Source organism: Tachypleus tridentatus, chromosome 12 (genome assembly GCF_004210375.1).
Source record: "Tachypleus tridentatus isolate NWPU-2018 chromosome 12, ASM421037v1, whole genome shotgun sequence".
NCBI lineage: Eukaryota > Metazoa > Arthropoda > Merostomata > Xiphosura > Limulidae > Tachypleus > Tachypleus tridentatus.
Genome location: NC_134836.1, coordinates 111,653,893 through 111,670,043, shown reverse-complemented (window position 1 = coordinate 111,670,043; position 16,151 = coordinate 111,653,893). Strand labels below are relative to the sequence as shown.

General features: G+C 30.6%; 1 protein-coding gene across 5 annotated transcripts in view; it reads left to right on the top strand.

Annotated features, from left to right (window-relative positions):
- Positions 1-15,460, top strand: part of LOC143234343 (nostrin-like) — a 51,615-nt gene extending 36,155 nt beyond the window's left edge. For 4 of the 5 annotated variants that reach the window (XM_076471633.1, XM_076471631.1, XM_076471634.1 and 1 more), the window contains 10 exons: positions 2,663-2,744; positions 4,467-4,625; positions 5,605-5,829; positions 6,003-6,122; positions 6,842-6,950; positions 7,301-7,353; positions 10,237-10,359; positions 12,398-12,542; positions 13,557-13,691; positions 14,768-15,460. In XM_076471633.1, coding sequence (XP_076327748.1) covers positions 2,663-2,744; positions 4,467-4,625; positions 5,605-5,829; positions 6,003-6,122; positions 6,842-6,950; positions 7,301-7,353; positions 10,237-10,359; positions 12,398-12,542; positions 13,557-13,691; positions 14,768-14,895 — 1,279 coding nt within the window. In that variant the 3' untranslated portion in view covers positions 14,896-15,460. The remainder of the gene's footprint in view (positions 1-2,662; positions 2,745-4,466; positions 4,626-5,604; positions 5,830-6,002; positions 6,123-6,841; positions 6,951-7,300; positions 7,354-10,236; positions 10,360-12,397; positions 12,543-13,556; positions 13,692-14,767) is intronic. The other variant, XM_076471635.1, reaches the window with a different exon arrangement.
- The last annotated feature ends 691 nt before the right edge of the window (positions 15,461-16,151 follow it).

The window sequence follows — 16,151 nt, the reverse complement described above, 5'->3', positions numbered from 1 at the left end:
CTTTAATTGTTGACTGTTCTTTACGTGTTGAATTACGTACTACACTATTACAACCTTTAAAGTTTCATAGGACTTAATATCATTGTTAATTCTCTGTAAAGTAAACTAAATTGGTTTAGGTATGCAAATAATGTTATGACATTGGATCTTTTTCAATATTATACAGTAGAAACACTGTTTAATGATTTTATACATACATATATCTAAAATATTTCTTTTCGTTTTCACCAAAAGAAATATTTAACACATACGAATATAGTTTTTGTTAAAATGCGTCTTGTTGTCACCATTATATATTATGCTTCGATAATTGCTTCTAAAATGCCATATAAAGAAGTTGGCATGCTGAAATAGTCCTTGCATCGATTAAAGTACAATCTTTCTATCCTAACAATTTCGAAACTTTAATGTGTAAATTAGGTTTAGTACATTTTATGTATTATATAGTTCTTTTAATGCGTGTAGTAATATTTTGCCTTGACCGATAGAGTAATCTGGAAAGTCGAATGATAAATAAAACATTGAATATTGCGCATAACATTGGGAAATATTTGGTAAAACACGTAATAGTTAGTAAGAAAAGGGATGTTGATATATTTCCTCAAATTTTAATTCAAAGTTGTGTCTTTCTGTGTAACGTTTGAAATTATTCTCTCGCATGCGCCATCAAATATGAGAAAGAAAGCGTAACAGGTTTGTCTTCAACAATTATGAAGACATTTAAAAGTTCGTTCATAATAAATGTGTTACTAATTAAATATTACTTTACGAAAACTGAACTTGAGGTTTTACCGTGTAACACTAAAAGTATTATTTCTTTTCACATTACATTGGTCATTATAAACAGAACGCCAAGCTATAAGGTTTTTATTTTTAAGATAATACACTGTAATGCAGTTTGCTATAATTAACTCCATTAAAAAAATCCTTTCATAATGCGTATGTGTTTTCTTATAGCAAAGCCACATCGAGCTATCTGCTAAGGCCACCGAGAGGAATCGAACCGCTGATTTTAGTGTTGTAAATCTGTAGGCTTACCGCTGTACTCGCGGGCGGCCTTTTCGTAATGAATTTGGTGATTTGTAAAGTTATTTGTATGTCATAAAGACATTTTTTTTAATATGAGGTTTCATAACAGTCTCATTATTTTTATATACATGTATTTCATAATTAAAAGGATGTAGTTAAAGTGAAATTGGGAAGGTCGTATGTAAACCAGGCACGATATTACTCGTAAACAGAAAAGTACATACACGTATTCTCTAAAGGTCATCAAACACAGTTGATTGCATTTATACCAAACACTGCCGAGAAGCTTTCATAATCCAATTCAATAAATGAAGTTTTTGATACAGTAATATTTCTTACTCAGTATAAATTTAAAAGCAACATAAGTTGTCAACAAATATAATATATAACGGTATTTATTATAATTAATTGCTGTAGGCTTTATTTGTTTTTCAAAATTAATTTTAACCTGGATTCAACATTATTTTAAATTCAGCATTCATATTTTAACAACAATGTCAATATTTGTTTTTGATTGTTGGTAAAATGGTTTCTTACTAGTGGCGATATTTCCGTATACACTTTTATGAAAATATATACAATTACAGTATGAAAATTTAAAATGTTTGAGTTTTATCTGTATAGTTATGGGTAAGTTTAAATAAGAAATGCTTGATAACTTTATACTGATAAGATATGCGATATTTAAGTTAAAAATACAACACGGAAATACTGACGACAAAATTTAATACATGATTTAATAAAACAATACAAAAATGTGGTTACTACAGTATTTATTTTAGCAAATGAAATAAATAGAAATTGTTGTCAAATTGTTTATTTCTTTAGTAGAAAGACGTAAATGTACGTATATAGCATCCAATATTAAGCACAAAGTTTTTATTATGTTTGATTTAAGTAAGTATGGCCTGGCATGGCCTAGCGCGTTAAGGCGTGCGCTTCGTAATCTGAGAGTCGCGGGTTCGCGCCCGAGTCGCGCCAAACATGCTCGCCCTCTCAGCCGTGGGGGCGTTATAATGTAACGTTCAATCCCACTTTTCGTTGGTAGAAGAGTAGCCCAAGAGTTGGCGGTGGGTGGTGATGACTAGCTGCCTTCCCTCTAGTCTTACACTGCTAAATTAGGGACGGCTAGCACAGATAGCCCTCGAGTAGCTTTGTGCGAAATTCCAAAAACATTAAGTAAGTATAGGACTGTGAAGTAATCTAACTTGAATTGGTAGGCACATACTGGTCCTGTGGTAGAGCTCTGTTTTTGAAGATGGTAACATGGGTTTGAATTCCTGCAATAGTACAAAATATTCTTCTCACTTTAAACAGTTGGTATATTGTAATAGTAACAGTCAGTCCATTAGCCTAGTTGGAAGTTTGCTGCTAACTGGCTGTCTTCCCTCTGATCTTTAGATATAAATCAGAAATGGCAGCAGATAGCTGCAACTACCTTAAGTTTAAAAGTAGTTTGTTTATAGAAAGGATTTTCATTAAAATATTAATATAAGAAATGTTTATATATGACTGATTTTGTAGTACAAATGAAGAAAATATACTTAAGAATTTAGTTAAATAATTTTAAACATTATCTTGTTAATATTGTTGATACTAAAAGAGATGTAATATTTTCTTCTTGATTCTGTAGGAATCTCTCAGTAGGATTAAAAGAAGAAACTGTGAGACCACTTAAAACAATAGTTGAGTGTCAATACAAAACAAAGAAACTGGTAAGTACTGAAACTTTAAATTGTATATTTAGTGTTTAAAATTAGTAAATAAAAATATATAACTGTTGTAAATGAATTAACTTTCCCCTTATTTCTTTGTGTGTGTTTATAGCAAAGGCACATCAGGCTACCTATTGTTTCTACCAAGGGGAATCAAACCTTTGATTTTAGTTTTGCAAATCTGAAGACTTATCACTGTCCAACTGGAGGACTCCTTACTTCTTGATTCATTAATTTATCTGGGACCAATAATTTAAATTTCATGTGTTGGGAGTAAGTGGCCCTGTGATTAGCCTGCTAGTCTGTGGATCTTAAGGTCCATTGTTCCTGGTACTTAGCTAAAAAAAACAAATTGTCTTTACTTTTGGGATAATGGTTGTGCTATTTAATTAGAGTAGCCCAAAAGTTTGTGGTACCACTGTTGACTGTTCAAAATTAGGAACAGGTGAACGTCATTTGACTTTGCACATATATCTGAAATAAATCTGAAAAATGTGTTAAAGGGTACGTGTCCCTTACGAGCTTATTTGATATAGTACAAAAGTAAACTTTGTGGATCTAGTGTAATGGTGAAGATGGAAATGACATGCTTGGGACGTGAGTTATTGGTAACTCAACAGATAGAGCATTTATCTTAGCTCACCAATGTCTCCTAAAGATCCCACATTCAAATCTCGGTTACAACAGATTTTTATTAACATCTCAATCTTTTTATTGGTACTTGGATAGTTGTTGTACTACGTAACTGAGCAGATAATAAGGCATACCATACAAACATTCTTGTCGTAGCAATCAGTGTATTGCATTGGCTGTTTTCTCTTGCTGGCAGCTAGAGGTATTTCATGTTTTGTCAACCTGAGAAAGTTATGCTGAATGCGTGTTGACAGCTAGTATTGTGTTCTGTAGGTTTGAGTACAAGTAGAGATACTATGTTCATGATAGGAATTATCTGTTTGAGGCTTGAATCAAAATAGCTCAATTGGTAAAACATTGGCCAGAGAATATTTTCTATTTTATAAAAATTACATAGAAAGATTAATTTCAGGAAATGTTTTAATAGTGAAGATTCACTGAGTTGAAGTAAATGGTAGGTTTTTAAACATCTAGAAATTTTCTCTCTTAAGATTTCAGTTTATAAATATATAATTTAATATTCAATAATTACTTTGAATTAAAAACTCAATTTCTGTAGGGTTACATGCAGTCATTACTTTTTATATGTGAAATGGAAACAAGCAACAAGTGTGAGTTTAACCTATCAGATATGACCAACTCAGATCATGTGTTGTAACAATTAATAGATAAATAGATGTATCTAGGAGCAAACATTTGGCAGAGCAAGCTGATTAACTGTAATGTTCTAAAGTTAAAACTTAATACCTACAGGTGTGAATTGACTTCTCTTAGTGTAAAAAGCACATTCAACATACTATTGGTAGGTTGGTCTGGGGTTATGTCCCCCAGAAAATTTTAAGCCAGAAGCATTGTTAGAAACATCAGTTCTACATAAATTTAAAAATGAATAACCTCTGGGAGGTGGGGGGGGAGAAGAAGCCAATTTTGGAGGGTCAAACCCCCTTCTTTACAGTGATGATAGTGGTTGTGTTAAACAATCCTATACAGCAACTATAGATAAAATAAACAGTTTCATTACATTGATAACATATAGTACTTTATTGTATGTTCTTTCAATAGAACAATGGTACTTTATTGCTACTACAGGTAGAAACTATGGTGGAGAAAAGTTTAAAACATCTGTCAGAAAAACGTAATGAGGAAGCAAAGAAGAAAAAAAAACATTATATTTATGTGAGAGAAAATGAGAGAATTCAGAATGAAACACTTGACTTTAAGGTTGTTCGAAGGAAAGATATTATGAGGGTAAGGTGTATTTTATTTGCATATTATGAGGGTAAGGTGTATTTTATTTGCATATTATGAGGGTAAGGTGTATTTTATTTGCATATTATGAGGGTAAGGTGTATTTTATTTGCATATTTTGAGGGTAAGGTGTATTTTATTTACTTCTAATAATCAAGTTGGTAGCTATTGCTGCAGCAATAATTTATAGCCTTTTTATACTTTCAAGCTATCATTTTAAAATATATATGTTGAGAGAAGCATCTTCCTTTTGCAACTCCTTCCTACACCACTGATAATCACAACTTGTTTTTGTAAAACACTTTTTCGTTAGTATAAATAGAAAAATTTATTTAAGCTTCTCTAAGTTTACAGTTACAACAGAAAGTGTTCGTACCCCTGCATCGTGAGTAGTTTTTTCCTCATAACTTTAAAGGTATCAAGATTAGGATGTTCGCCATGATGACCAAGCAGATAAGGACGGAGACGGCGCTAAATTGTCGGAAGTAAATTTTTTGCTGGCTAAATTCCAATAATTATGAACCCAGTGTCTAGTTCTGGAATGGTATAATGTAGTTTATTTGCCAAACCAAACAAAATTTTACAGGAATATCAGTTTTTTTCACACATTCTGTATGAACACTTTCTGCTCCTTCTATTTATGGTTATTTGTTTATAAACAGTTTATTTGTCATTTAATTTACATAAAAATGTATGTAGATGTGTGTTAGTATAATATTTATAATATGTCATACTTCTATTAGCCTAATCGTGATACGTTTTAAGTTATGATAAAAAAACTACTCGGGACGCAGGGGTACAAACACTTTCTGTCGTAACTGTATATGTCAGTAAAACATGTAATTTGAAGCAGTTGTCTGTATTGATATGTTTCTTGCTTGTTTGTGATTATGTACAAAAATATAAATATGAAAAACATAGAAATATAAAGCAAAGCTTTTAATTCAGTGTCGTCACATTTTGCTTTGTTTCTCTACAGTTCGAAAATAGGAAAAAGAAATTGGCAGAAATTTGTGTTAAAGGTGAAGTGGACTATTATAATTCTTCTGTGGATGCAGAAAGAACACGATTACAATTGGTAACAGCAACAAACCGAGCAGCCAATCACTTTCAACATCTGGAAGAGGAAAGATTAGCTCATCTAAAGGAAGTGGCTAAGACATATTCCTCTCATATTACTATCGTGGGTCCTAGGATGGTTCAGGTTAAAGGCTGTTAAAGTTTTTACCCTTTTAAAATGTATAGCTACTTTTGTCTTTTAAGTGCTCATAGAGCAAGCAGTGTGTTTGAATGAGATAATTTAAATAAATTTAGCCATTAAATTAATAGCAATCACTTTTATTGAAATTCAAGTAAACTTTCTTTTTTTATCTACAGTTTTCTGAGAGACTAAAGGACTCTTTATCATGTGTTTGCATCCCAGAAGACATCAATTTAATTGGAAAGCTAAAGGAATCAAAATCCACTGTTCCAGTAACAACAGTTCCACAGTTTTATGTACATTTTGGCTACGTAGTATTGTTTGTTTGTGTATCAATATGTCGTTAGTTAAAATCTATATATGTTATTTTTGCATTTAAAGATATTTCAATTTAACATTTAAAAAATGTTCATTTGTTGACTGTACAGATGTAGCAAAAATACGTTTTGGTTTTATCTTTTTTTTTGAATAAAATTGTTATGTGATTTTCAAATATTTTACACATGGTCATGAAAACGAATGACCGATATTCAATGACATGAGTATACCTCTGTAGCCCCCACAATTTCAGGCAACTTGAAGGGTCTGACAAACTTAAGAATTATAGAAAAGGAGAATAAATGTATTAAGTCCAGTTACTTTATTTGAGGGGTGTAATCCTTGTAGTTATGCCACTGCCAGTATTGGAACTTTGCTTTTTTTTTTTTTTTAACTTAATTTATAAAAATGTAAACTTTTAACATTTACAGATATTTCATTTTTATGTCAACTTTTTAAAGATGCAAACTTGTTCATTGTGTGAAGCCTGCATGATTTTTATGTTGCTGTAAAATGAACGAGTGTATGGAAATGAAATATACAGGATTAGGAATCAACTGGTGATACGACAGGCCTAAGATTTAAACAATTGTAAAATAGTAATATTGTCAAAGCTATAAGTGTCAGTACCTTTCATACTGAATATAATAAATGCTGTTTATAGTGCGTATGTATATAGGACAATTTTTTTTTAAAGGCTGAAGATTTTGATAACTCAATGCAGCTGGAAAGAAGACACGAGTCATTAAATAGAGTATTAAACTTATTACAGCAAGACTTGGAACTTGAAAGAAAAGGAAAACAAAGTATGATTGCTATCTTAATGAAATCTATAAAGTATGGAAGGTCCATAAAAGTAATGAATACTATAGTTTTACTTTGTAATCAACCATTTCACTGTAATTTTTACTTTGTTTCTAAACTTTTTATCTTTAGGTATTTTGACTTTTTTTATAATTAGTTCTAAATTGTCTAGTAAAATGTTTGTCTGTGGAACAAGAAAATCTGTACATCCATGTTCGTCTTAATTGTAACATGTTAACTTCCTTTTTTATTACAAGGTGGTATTGATATTTGATTTGCAGCTGATGTCATCTATAGTCATTACTGTGGAATAAAACTGGAGGGTTAAAAAGTGTCAACCATTTTATTTCAGGACTGGAAGAGTTGGTCAAAGTTTCTCATGAAGACGTGGCAAGATTTGACACTGTAAGTTTTTTTTTTTAATTAACCCCAAATTTGTGAGTCAGGAAGACTTTTTTGTGGGTTAATTCTCTAACAATACTTTCCAGTAAATTCTGTTTTTAAATTCCAAAGAGAAATTTGAGCTCCTTGCAATTTTTGGAATCTGAATTGTCCACCAGTGTGAATAAACTGGCAATAGTGTCCAGGCTGTGAATGAGTCAAACCCATGTCTTCAAAGTTACCACAAGGACCACACACATTTCATAATCTGGTTCCTAATTTCTATAAAGCTGCTTTCTCTGTGGTTTTTGCAAGTTTTGTTGATTGAGATAGCCAAGGAAGGCATACACCAACAAATTATGAAAAAGCAGTACTGTGGCATGCCCAGTCATTATTGTAATTACTTTAAGTATGGCAGTACTAACAGTAGGGATTGGCAAGGATTCCAAAAAAGTCACGTGCCAAAATCTACCCTATCAATGACCATATATATTAATAATATGCTAAAAAAGTCGCTAACGTTTTCAGTTATAATGATTAAAAAATTTCTGAAACAAAGGTGGACCTTTCAAAAGCACTCAAGTTATAGGGTTTCTATTTCATTTTTATTAACACTTCTTGGACTTGCGTGTTTTTATAACATCATGAATAGGAATGGTAAACATATCATGACATACTTAAATATCTTTCCAAACCAACAGATGGCGTTACATATCAATGAATAGACACACCACAGTTTTTAAAGGTAAAGTATATACTTTATATTGATATACCATAAAAAAAACAAAAACGAGCAAGAGTATTAAAAACACATAAATTTTAAGATGAAGTATGGATCCTGCTATAAAAATTAATGAAACCACACATCTCTAGGCCAAATTTTTGTAAAAATTAACTATTAAAAATATGGCTATACTGAAAGTTTATAGATGTGTTCATTCCATAGACATCAAAAACTGAACAATTACAGATGAAAAATAAAATAATTGTAATTTTATTTCCTATTTATTGGGATGTTGTCTACTGATAATCAGAGACAAATACTCACCAAATGGGGTTGTGTAAAGAATGAGATAGTACCGGTAGTATCAGTACCACACACACAGATCAACCAATGATCTTGTTTGTTTTATACCAATCATAAACATTTTTTTTTATTTGACTAGTCATGATATACCAGCATAATTACTTCTACTATTTTGTGACTAATCATGATATACCAGCATAATTACTTCTACTATTTTGTGACTAATCATGATATACCAGCATAATTACTTCTACTATTTTGTGCAAAAGAAACAGTGTGGCCAACCTCCTAAACTTTGCATCTTTGTGGCTAAACACTATTGTGAAGTGTGTTCTTTGGCAGTAAAGTGTAGTTTTTTTAAAGTTAAGAGATTGAGTCTCATATCAGAGTACATTTCTATGGCTTTAATTTGAATAATGAAAACTGTGACACCCTTCTGTAGCCCACCCAATCTCCTGAATTCTGTCTTGTAGATTCACAGACTGGGTATTAAATATTACATCAGAAAAGTGAAACGAAAAATTAGTTATAGAAATGAGGAATAGATATTTTCAAGTTAAAACTTAGGTGCAATCAACTTATAAATGTAAGCTTAGCATTATTTTAACTTTTATGAATTGCTCATATATTACTGTTATATACTCAGGTGAAATTAACATATACTTTAGAACTGTAGTGTACAGACTTGCTACATAACAGAAGATTCACTGAAGATATTTATTGATGATTAATACTAAACTTCTTACTGAGTTGATGTAGAAGGAAATAACAAGACTGGAAGCACAGTGTAATATGACATGAACAAATACAAATACTGTGTGAACTTGTCACTTACATTAGATAAATGTCTTTGGAAGTTCACGGGACTGATTACTGAAGACAAAGTTACAGACTGAATGATAAGTCAGACAAGACTGACTAAACAAAACATTCCTCAACATTAAAAAACAACCCCATATTTTACTGTGGCAACTTGTGCTAACAACGTGATTAGTCATTATTAGTTGGGGCTGTCACTTTTAGATACCCCCTGAATCTGCTATCAGTATTGTTATACAATGTGTTATCGAACAATGCCCTCCCCAGGAAGTAAAAGGTATTATCCATTCTTGAAAGCAACAAATGAACAAAGGTGTTTTCTGAATTAAATCAGTTTAAAGACACTCTAAACCATGTGTTTTGTAAAGACAATGTATTTATAGAACAAATAATGAATTCTAAATAAACTCTAATAATACAAGAAGATAGAAGCGCATGGTATATTCAAATAACACATTAAATTTAGAGACAAAAGGTCTCATGATGGGACTACTTCTTGAACTCAGTTGAATAGAAATGTTTATAAAATACGTTTCTATAATAGAGTGATTAGTTATTGTCTAACTGCAGAAGTATGTGTGGTCTATATGGACTGTGCCTTTTTCTGAAGTACAACTTTCAAAACTATGTGTACACAAAATTGCATGTTGTGACTTAGTTACATGGTCCCTAATAACATATGAATCGCAAATAAATGTAAACAAAAAGCTTACATTTATCAATATTGCAATAATTTGACTTGTTATAATTTCCTTGTCACATAGTCTCTTGGTTAGTTCTTTAGATTGAGAAGTTTAACAGAATATAAAAGTACTATGTACAATGTAGTATGTATATCACACCTGTAGTGAGTGGAATGTAAACACGTCTGTGATTTAAGGATTAAAACATGCATTCACATACATCCTTCAAAAAATCATAGTAGAAAGATTACAACAGTGTATTTAAAGAAACAGCTAAACGTACATGAGTAATAAATTGATCGATTTAAATTATTTTTAAAATTGTCTAGAATTTCAGAACTAAATACTTTAACATAAAATATTTTATTAATATTTCAGTTTCCAACCCTTGAAATGTTTTTGGAAGCCACTCAGAGAAAAATACAGTGTGTTTTAGCTGACCTTGATGCAATGGCTCAACCCAGTACTACTCAATCTCTTGTATTTGATAAACACAAACAGGTAAACTATTATGCTAGTGTTTATTCAGTTTGTGAAAGTGATTTAAGAAACTATTAGGTTGTCCAGAAATAAATGTTTGAATTTTCACAATGACATTTGGAAGCTGAATATTGAGTAACTTATCGTTGATTGGTTGGTTTAATGCAATGTTTGTCACTTATCAAATGTCTTAATTGTCTACTGTTTCAACTCTACTTGGAGTAAGTTTCACAACCCCGAGGCAGCATGGACAAGAAGGAGTTTCATGTTATTTTCCTCCACAACTTCAAACTTGGATGAAAAGCTACTACCAAGCATTTAACCATAATCTGTTACTGAATGTACAGTTCACCATTGGTTTCAAAGTTTTCAGCATGGACATAATTTTTGAAGACCACAAAGGTCATGGAAGGAAGCCATCCTTAGATGAAAACGCATTAAGGGAAGCAGTTGAGACAGACCCTTGCACAACAGTACATGAGCTTGCAGAAAAATTTTGCACGTGCAAGTCAAACGTTGCTAACCATCTGAGTGTGATTGGAGAGATGAAAACGTTGGATAAGTGGGTTCTGTATGAGTTGACTGAAGAATAACAAAATTGGCATTATGAGACCAAGGATGATGCTCCAAAAATTGAATGAATTGGGAATTGAGATTCTGCTTCATCTACCTCATTTCTCAGATCTCTACAGATTTTCATTTTTTCAAGATTTTTTGACAACTTTTTAAACAATAAACGCTTTCAAAACCAGGCAGCTGCAACAGAAACTTTCAGGGAGTTCATAGAAACTGATTTCTACAGCAGGGACATAAACAGCATCGTTACATGTTGGCAAAAGTGTGTTGAAGTAAACAGTGCTTACATTGATTAAAGCATGTTTTACAACACTGGTTTATACTTTTCCAAATTTCACAGTTCAAAAACGAAATTCATTTTTGGACAACCTAACGTTATGCATATTCAAGTCAAGCCAATGACGTTTTCTGTCATTGCTGGAACGTATAATCATTATGTACTTGGATTTGTTTGTCATATGTGTGTTCATAATGTAACATACTAATACTTTCTTAAATATTTCTACTTAATTTACTATAATCAAAATCAATTACCCATAAGTTACCATAATGTAACTAAACGTTTTAAGAATATTTCTTCATATATACAGTAATATTGCTAAAAATGTTTTTCATTCACAGTATTGTAGCTAAAGTTATTTTCTAGATACTTGTACTTCACTTACCACAATAAAACTAACACTTTTGTAATATATGTACTTAATGTAGTTACAGTACTAAGGCTTTCTTGATTGTATTTGTTAATTATTATTTTGTAAATTTGAAGTTAAGTACAAAAATTCCCAATGGGCTATTTGTACTCTTCCCACCAGTTATTGAAACCCAGTTTCTTGCACTATAAGTCTATAGACGTACTGCTGTGCATTTGTATTTGTAATTGATGTCTTGTGAAGTTGCTAAAACTATTAGTTATGTTTATATTTATTGTACTACACGACAAATGTTTCCTATAAATTTCTGTTTATTTATAATTAAGAATTTCTTATTTAATTATATTTAATTCATTATAATGTAACTAATATTTCATGAGTGTTTGTAACTAATTTACTCTAAGACAACTAAAAGTTTTGTGAATATCTGTACGTCGTTGTTAGTAACATAAAAACAAGTTTCTTAATTATTGGTATTTATTCTATTCTGAGTCATCAGGTTTCTACAATAACATGTTTTGAAGGATCTGCTATGTCACAATTCCTTTATGTGGCCACTTTTAAGTTAAAAAATAAAATCAGAGTTATAAAAAGAATTGGTAAATCTCTATATGGAAACTGGTTTTATACAAAAATGATTTTAATAGAACCATAATTTTTTGTTTTTTAACTGGGAGGTTTTTCCTTAACACTCGTGTTATAAAATATGAACTAAACCAAATTTGTTTGAAAATGAATAGCAGTAAAAAAGAATTAATAATTAAGAACTTTGTTTTATGTTCATAAAATGTTTTCATTCTATGGATAAAGACATTATGATCTTTTGTGGCTAGGATGTAAGAACCATTCTGAAAGTCCCAGAATGGTTGAGAGTGGACCAAACAAGTTTATCCAGTAGTTGGTCATCTGATAGTAGTACACCTGAAACTGATCGTGGTTTAGCTGATGGTGTTTCTGACACGCATGAACACACAGAAGGTTGGTGTGCAGTTTATCTGGACTTGTTTTGAGGATATAAACTAGATTTGAAATGGTGTTAATGCAGTGAAATATGAATATTGTAATTTGTTACTTTTTTTTCCCTGAAGATTTGTGTTCAATGATTTGAGAAAATGTCTTCGAAAAGAACATTTAACAATTATTACATAAGAAAAAAGAAAAAATCAGTAAGTCTTTGAAAACTTGAAGTATACAATATCTTTTAGGATGATTACTTTAGAATGGTCAATTAGTCAGTAGAAATGTATGTATACAACTAAATATATTCAGTATCTGTGACATGGTATTCTCTTAGAAACAAATTATATTCTTTAATCGTGTTTGCTATTTAGTTTTTTGCTCTTAAGTTAATTAAAACCAAATTAATTTGTTTAACACATTTAATTTTTATCTTCAAATCATATAAAATCAAACACAAGTATTGTTACAGTTAAAAATAAATCAATCCATTTATCAGTGAACAAACTTCTGTTGTGTTTACCTTTGAGTTTATTCTTTCAAAATTGCACAGCTTAAACAAGTCAATTTCCCCATATCATGCTGCTAATTTAGTTTTGTTTTTTGTAGTGTTTTTAATTCTGATCTAAACAACTCACTTTTGATAAGAAATTCTTAGTTGTAAAATTAAAAAATATTTTCTATCTCATTTGTTTCAACTTTTTCAATTTACTTGTTTTTTAGAATTTGATATTTAATTAAATATTTTATCAATAGTGTGAAATTGTAAATGTATTTGAAATGTAATGGATGAAAAAATGATATAACTTCATACTAGGTGAACAAATATATCTCAGTTATATAATTTAATCTTTAATAAGTACTTCATTTTATAAATACGATTGTCTTGGTTAGAGATTAGAACAACAACAACATAAATTAATTGTCAAAACATATTAAAGCCATTGTAAAGTACAAATAGTGTATAAAACTTTATTGAGGATAAATAGAAAAGTTACATGTTCTGAAACAACTGATGTTTTTACGTAATTTCAGACTCTTCATCAGTGTTTAATTCAAGTGAGCCACTATCTGATGATGTATGTCAGTCTAATTCTGAAACTGTCCAACACTGCCAAGCTGTGTACACGTACCTCGCAAATCTAAGCGATGAGTTGACAATACATCCAGGTTAGGTTTGTTGTTTTTTTTTTGAGAAATAAAACTTAAAACCAGTCAGAATTCAAACCGACAACTTTAATTAAAAGGCAGTTATTTTCACTAAGTCACACAAGGGTTCTAAGCTATTTCTTTCAGCCTGCAACTCGCAGAATCTACTTCCTCCTGTTTTTGTTACAGTATATGATTTAAATGTCTACCTGTAGATATTTTATAATGGCCACCTTAAACTTACTACATCTGGAGAGATTGTGCATGAATGTCTGAAGTGCTTCAATTAAAAAATAGATTGAAGAAAAACTAATAAAAGTAAATTATTGTTTCATATATGTTCAGGTTTTACAACAATTCTGAAAAATTCAATAATTCAGATGAACTACTGTTGAGCTAAACTTGATAGTGACAGTCAAATAGATTATAAGATGTCTTGCTTTAAAAATCAGTATGTAATAGCACAAACTATTGCTTGTAAAGACAACAGTTTTGTTTGGAAAATGTATAGGCTTTATAAATAATTTACACCATCAAATAATACATGAAGAAAAGTCAATTTTTTTAAAATGCCTGAGTTTTAGATGTTTCTTTTTTATTTGATTACACGATTTTGTGTGATCCTCTGTTCTAACTTTTATCAGATTAAATAATAGAGGGGATAACATTCCTTACTGTGTTTGTTCAGCATCTTGTTTTATTGTTTCAGAACTTTTATCTTACATTATTTTCAAAAGTTTAATATAAATCCTCAGCAATAAGTGAAAGTTTTCAGAAAATATCAGAAACGCTGCAAGATTATTTTTTTATTCTCATAATGTCTCATTTGAGACTTATCCTACAGAGGAAAATATTCTGTTTTAACGATGTTTTTCTTTTACAACTTTACATTATTTATAAACTATTGTTTTTTACAGATTACAAAAATTATGATAGATTAGAACTTCTTTTAAATGAAAGCATCAAGTTGAATGATCAAAGCTGCCAGAAAAAAAACCCACTAAAAACTAAAAAAAACCAAAACGGTTTAATATATATAATTTTGTTTTTACCCCACAGGTGGCGTAATATCTGTATTTTTGTTCTCACCCCCACAGGTGATGTAATATCTGTAAAATGGAAGAATAATGATGGTTGGTGGGAAGGTGAACTTAATGGTACCATTGGACTGTTCCCGTCTTCTTATGTTCAAGAAATTTATTTTCCTACAGGTGCTGTTATATAAAATGTTAACAATCAATATAAGTTGGATTTTCTGTGCTAAAAAAGTATTTACGAAAGCTTGTTACACTGAGATCTAACAGTAATATACATTTCACAGTTCAAAAGTTATTCTTATTTCAGGTATATAAAGTTTAGCAGTAAAATAATCTTGTGTGTCTGTGTGTGTATAATAATGTTTTTTTGTTTTTATCTGGTAGATAAGACTATGATGATATCTAAAAGCAATAATCATTTAAGTGATCTTAAATGAGAATTGCATATTAATGTTTAAATATCAAATGTATATAAACACAAGAACACCTGAAACCTGAAGAGTTAGATCATTGGAATATTTCCCTGGTGGCACAGCAGTATGTCTGCAGATTTATCCCACTGGAAATTGGGTTTCAATAACTGATGGACAGAGTACAGATCACCCTTAGTGTAGCATGGGCTTAGTAACAAACAACAACAACAGCATTCATTGGAGTGGGTTTCCTTTTTCTTTAATGAAAACAAAAATATGAACTTGTATATTATGTTTATCTTAATTTTGTTGATGTTTCAAAGAATCTAGATTTTGAGAATTTTCGAAGGCTAATAAAAGTGACTCAAGTAAATATTTTTTTGAGCTGTGTTTTTATTTTCATAGTTCACAATGTAACATTGTCATTGATGTATCCCTCATGTTTTACTTTTTTTAATGACTGCAAACAGAATGGTCTGAAATTAGGCACTTCTGCTACAAATATCAAAGGTTTAGTTGCTCACTGATGAAGACTTATTTTATTACTTTTCTTAGTAAGTTATGATCATTTGTTCTGTTCTCATACTTTGGCACTTTAAGAGACTACTTAATATCTGTGTAGCTCTGGAGAAACTAGGATAAGAAAAAAATAAAAAAATTGCAAGACATGTTTTTTAGTACAAAACACATGGTTTAGAATAAACTGAGACAGTGGTATTATGTATTAAGGAAATTTTGGGCTTGGGTAAAGCACGTAAAGCACAGTGGATTCTAATTAAAGAGTACAACCCTAAGATACTTAAGACTGTTGAGAAACTGAGCATAGAATAACAGTCTTTAAATAAATTATTTGAAACAAAATTCAACTGCACTGAACCAATTGGGAATTAATAATTAAAAAATAATAAAATTCATGTTGGTGACAAATTGTATTATAAGAGAAACAGTTTAATTGTAGATGTTTCGAGTTACCACAATACTGCTCTTCATCTGCCATAAACGTTCTTCTTTATGCTCTACAAAGGGCATTC